The sequence below is a fragment of the Carex rostrata genome, chromosome 2, assembly GCF_964058835.1.
Source record: "Carex rostrata chromosome 2, lpCarRost1.2, whole genome shotgun sequence".
In the NCBI taxonomy this organism is placed as follows: Eukaryota; Viridiplantae; Streptophyta; class Magnoliopsida; order Poales; family Cyperaceae; genus Carex; species Carex rostrata.
Window position 1 is genome coordinate 14,926,473 of NC_135919.1, and position 5,233 is coordinate 14,931,705.

The following is a 5,233-nucleotide window of genomic DNA, read 5'->3' on the forward strand; positions in this document are numbered from 1 at the left end:
CGGCAGTAGATCTGACTTTATCCACTTTGTCGCTAGGGGAGAGAAAAGATCATGAAGATAACCATGAGCCATTTCCTTTTGTTAATATCTATTGAAGATAAGTATGAATCCTGAAGCCAATCGGCGAGTACTAATCACATGGAGGGTCGGAGGGATTATCAGAATATATAATTTGATATTATAAAATTAACTTTTATATTCTATAATTTTTTATATAATTAATTATTATTATTTTTAACCCTCGTAATTTAAAATCTGACTATATCACTGATCACATGTATGTCTTCGGAACAATATCTTAGACTCAGTAAACTTCAGAAGACGCCTGTTAGTGTTTGGGACGGCGGATCATGAATGTCAGAGACTCGTTACACTGTGAGTGATCCACAACTGCCACAAAAGATCGGAAATAAGATTCTTGTATCAAAAGATAAAACCATTTATTGATTTATTAATCATTATCATTAGTGCCAAATCACTGGTTTCAAGTACCGAACATAGTTTTAAGGCTGACTTCAACCCAGTCCAATCCTGGGTGATCCACTTCCACGTCAGCACAATCCTTGTATACTATATATAAAAGGGGCACCTCCGTTCAGTTTATATATATTGTCATAGGTCTTTTGCCATAATCCAGTACTGTCTGATAACTACACAAGGATTCAGAGTAATTTGTCAAGAACAAAGAAAAAGCAAACTAAGAAGAAATGGGTTCACTCATGGCTGGTTGGGATGCACCAATCATGGATGAGTATACAGGTACAAAATAAAGTGTATATATTACACAAGGGCCTCTATATTACAAATCAACCCTCAAATCTTAAGAATATATTTATGAAAAGGCCCTTGGCAGATCAAATTCTGTCAGAATTTTCTTTTTTAATTCTTTTCTCAGCATCCATATTCAGTAGTTCTGTATATGTATATATCTCACATGTTAGTTTATTCTTCTTGTTTTATTTTTATTTATTTTTTTATTTAGTTAGTTATCATAACAGTTGTGAAAGGAGGAGCAAACCAATTATTGTAATTGAACTGAAAAAAAAAAAAAAAAACCAATTTGAGTTGAAAGACAATTAAGTGTTAGCAAATTAAAATCTGAATGAGCTTAGGGTTTAGGGCTTAAATTGATTTTAAAATGAGCAGTAGAGCATTAAACTTATCACGGTGTTACTCTACATATGTAGCTCGGGCTCAAAGAAACAAATCGCTTACCAAGGAAGAAATAAACTCCTTTTGGAAATCACAGAGAGAGAAAAATGAAAGGGGCATGAACTTTTCACCACAATTCCTGAATGATAACGAGAGAAGAAGAGAGGCGACCCCGTTCTCCCATTCTCAAAATGATGTCTGGTCGATCATGCACCCTCACTGTGTGCCAAATTCTCCAAGGACATACGAATCAACAGATGAGATAGCCCACAAATCGAACATGCCAAGAGATTGGTATGTAATATTATTTTTTACTGTTTTGGATCAATTATTAGCATCATTAGTTCTAATCAAATTAAGTTTACTATAACTGATGATTGCCTAACATGCATAATGCCAGGTGGACCCGCAGCAATTCGGCATTTCTAAATGAGGCGCCGCGTGATGAGATGCATGGCGTGGCATCCAACTACACTCCACAATTTAATGTCGCGCAGCTTGCTCAGGGTAATGCATAATCAGCCACTTTAGCTGTTTCATATGATCATATATATGTCCGCTTAGCTTTGATAACTAATTAATTGAAGCTTGGGGTTGAGGCTCAATAGTATGCGTACTCGATTAACGGACCTTTTTACATTTCTGTAGAATTTCTTTTGTATATACCATGTTTCTATATGTGAATTTTGTGTTTATTGGGTAGTTAGTTTTGTTTGGAATGAAAAGAAATTTCTGGTTTTCTTTTTATGTAAAAATAGAGGATGGTTTGGAAACTATATATGAGAATGAGATTATAAAGTTATGTCTTTTCTTTATACTTCACTGAAACTTTTTTTTTGGTTATGAGGAATTCAACGTGGGGATGCTTTTATTTAAGCATGTGCCAATTTATGGGTTCATGAGAAAACGTTTCTGCTGATTTCTTCAAACTGGCAGCATCTGCCATCTTCAAACTGGGCCGAGTCTTTATCATTTAATACGCCTTCCCTTGCGAGGTTTTGATAGTTCGGCCCAAATTAGGAAAATTCTGTATCTTGCTTGCTGCCCAGCCCAACCCAATTTTGTCACATTACACGGAATCTGTCAAAAGTGTACCTTGCTGAGAGGCAGATAGGTAGCCAGAATTTTGATCAGAGATGGAAAAAAACCTACAAATGTTATTCAAAATTTTAGATGTTCATGATATTTTTTATTCATATTATTGGTCAATTAAAAAGAAGAAAAAAATATAAAGAAAAATAGGAAAATAAAAAATATTGAAGGAAAAATGACTGAATGAGAAAGCAAAAAAATAGGGAAAATATATATATACAGAAACTAATTCAAATATAAATTAGAAAACACAAAATTAAGTGAAATGGAGGTGTCCTGAATGCCGAAATGGAGGGAAAGATGAAAAAAAAGAGATGAGAATGGATGAAAATAGAGGGATCCTATGCATTTAAAATGGAGAGAGAAAAAGAGTAAGCGGTTTTTTCTCTCAATTAATTCGACATGTAGCTACTTATATTTAATATTTTATTATATAAACATAGCTTACAGGATCTTTTTACAAATTCTTTGGTAGTTTGCAGGGGCGGACGCAGAATTTTTGTCGTGACGGGGCAATAATCGGATGCAAATAGCTTATCGGGTTCAAACCCAATAGCTTATTGGGTACAATTCAACATAACAAAAAAAATACCAATCAATATAATAAAAATCCTAAATTACTTGAAAAAAATCAACATTTATAGGGAATTTTGGTTCAACTAATTTTCGCTATTTGGGATCAGCCCCTATTTGGGCTCCGTTAATTTGTTTCGCTCAAAGTTTATATGGGTTCCGATTCGTCAATTAGAATTCCAGAATGGGCTACAGGGGGGCAATTTGAATTCCAGGGAGGGGCAGAGGTCCGAAAAACATATTTTTAGCACTATTTTTGAAAATCCAGCGGGGGGCAGCTGACCCCCCTGTGCTACAGTGGGTCCGCCCCTGGCAGTTTGTGCACTAAGTTGGGACGTGATATGAGTACCCGTACTCTCATTTTCTTATTATCTCTCCAATTTTATTTGTTCAATCTCATCCACATTTCTCATGATCTATAAGGAATTTTGCGAATCTAAAATCACGAACGTCTTCTACGCAATTTTATCTTTCAAATGAGATTTATAAAAACATACTTTCGAGCTCGTCATCACACAAGTATTTATACATAGTATTTTTCACATATGACACTGCTGACATTTAAAAGTATTAATATCAAGTATTACAAGTATTTATACCTATGCATGGAAGCATTTATACCTATGTGGTCAACTATTTTTGTTAGATAAAGGTTGACACAGGGACGATTAGGGAAATGTGATGCAGAGATACGGGGTCCACGATTAGAGATAAAATACTTACAAGTATAGGTATAAATACTTGCACGATGAGATATAAATACTTGCACAATGAGGTATAAATACTTGTGTGATGATGAATCCGAAAGTACGTCATTATGGATCTCATTTGAAAGATAAAATTGCGTAGAATACGTTCATGATTTTAGATTTGCAAAATTTCTCATAGAACGTGAGAAATGTGGAAGATATTGAAAAAAAAATCCACTTCTAAAAACGTGTATGATTCTTCTCCCATGTAGTTTGAGTGGTCCCTCTATATAGTTATATCAAGTTAGACATACAAGTATTAATATCTTAATTTGTAAGTATTAATTTATTATCTTCCAAGTATTTATACCCATGAATTTAATTAAACTTGGAAGATCACAGTGTTGTGAATAAATTTAATTAAACTAGTTAGTTAAGTTAATTTATGAGAAGTTAAAATCTGTTTAAGAGATGGGGGTACAATGCGGGTACTGGAGTGTGGGGATTGAAATAATTATTCAAGTTTAAACAGGTGAATGGATCATTTTTTTACATCTATTATTTGAAAATGAAAGAAGAAAAAATAACTGAATCTAAAGATATTATGAAATAGAAAAGAGAGATACAGATTTACCAAGTCGATTCCTTGTAGCCAAATGAAAAGAGGGTTGAGAAGACTGCAGGGTAGGCAAAATTTATAATTTAGGATGGACAAAAATTCAAATTTATATAGGTTAAGCTTGATTATCAAAATCCAGGGGTGAATGGGTCTATAGCTCCGTCTCTACGTATCTAGCTCCTGGGTATCCGATTGAGTATGGCATGCGTTGGCGAACTCTAAGCTGAGTAATAGGAATTTGATGCCTATAGATATAGGGAGTCCATATTGAGATTTGTGTTAGATTAAAACTGATGACTCAGATCTCATTCTATTCAGTATTGCAAAGAATCTGAATTCGCTGAGAGGTGAGTTTGATTTCAATGAGATAACTCAAATTTTTAGTTTGAATTCAGAGCATCTGATTAGAATTTAAGCTAATTTGGTTCAAGATGAAATGCACGGTGTCTTTGTGCCAATGCAGATTAGATGGCCCGAATTTAAACTCAAATTTTAATTATCTCAAATTTTGAGTTTGGATTTTGATTGTCTGATCAAAATTCAAGCTAATTCAGTTCGAAATAAAATGTACATGCTCCTTTAATATTCATGCCAAAGTACATCGGAGGGTTCGGGTTAAAACTCAAAATTTGAATTACGTTATATGAATTTGCTAAGAGTTATGCTCTAATTGGGGAGAATTGTATTTGATCGAAGAAGATAGAAAATTCGCGTTTTCAGCAATCAGAAAGAAAAACGATAAAAGCAATAAGTAGGGAGCTCCGCACAGAAAAGAAAAAGAAAAAGCTAGGATTAGAATTTCTACCGTTTTGAGAGTCGGTGGCGCCACCCTCCGCCTCCGCCCCGCCGCTCCTCGCCCCGTCTCCGCCCCACTGCCCCTCCTCTCCTCTGCTGCTTCTCTTACTCATTCTCTTCTCTGTCTTCGCTGCTCCCGCCACTCGACCTCAAATTGCGACCCGAGGGTTTGAGTGTCGATCGTCCCTCTCGGCCCTGCCCTCCTCCGCTGTCCGGTTCACCTCGTTGCACTCTTGCTAAGCAGATGCTTCCGTCTAACGGATCTAGTCACTACTCGCCGCTCCGTCAAACCGCTCTTCGCTTCGTCTCGACT

The 5,233-nt window shown here is 35.6% G+C and overlaps 1 protein-coding gene across 1 annotated transcript; it reads left to right on the forward strand.

Moving 5' to 3' along the window:
• Positions 1-604: 604 nt before the first annotated feature.
• On the forward strand, positions 605-1,974 carry LOC144550567 (DNA polymerase epsilon catalytic subunit A). The gene is made up of 3 exons (XM_078298570.1): positions 605-759; positions 1,188-1,446; positions 1,553-1,974. Exons 1-3 carry the CDS (start codon positions 708-710, stop codon positions 1,668-1,670), a joined length of 429 nt encoding a protein of 142 aa, XP_078154696.1. The 5' UTR covers positions 605-707; the 3' UTR covers positions 1,671-1,974.
• Positions 1,975-5,233: the final 3,259 nt, after the last annotated feature.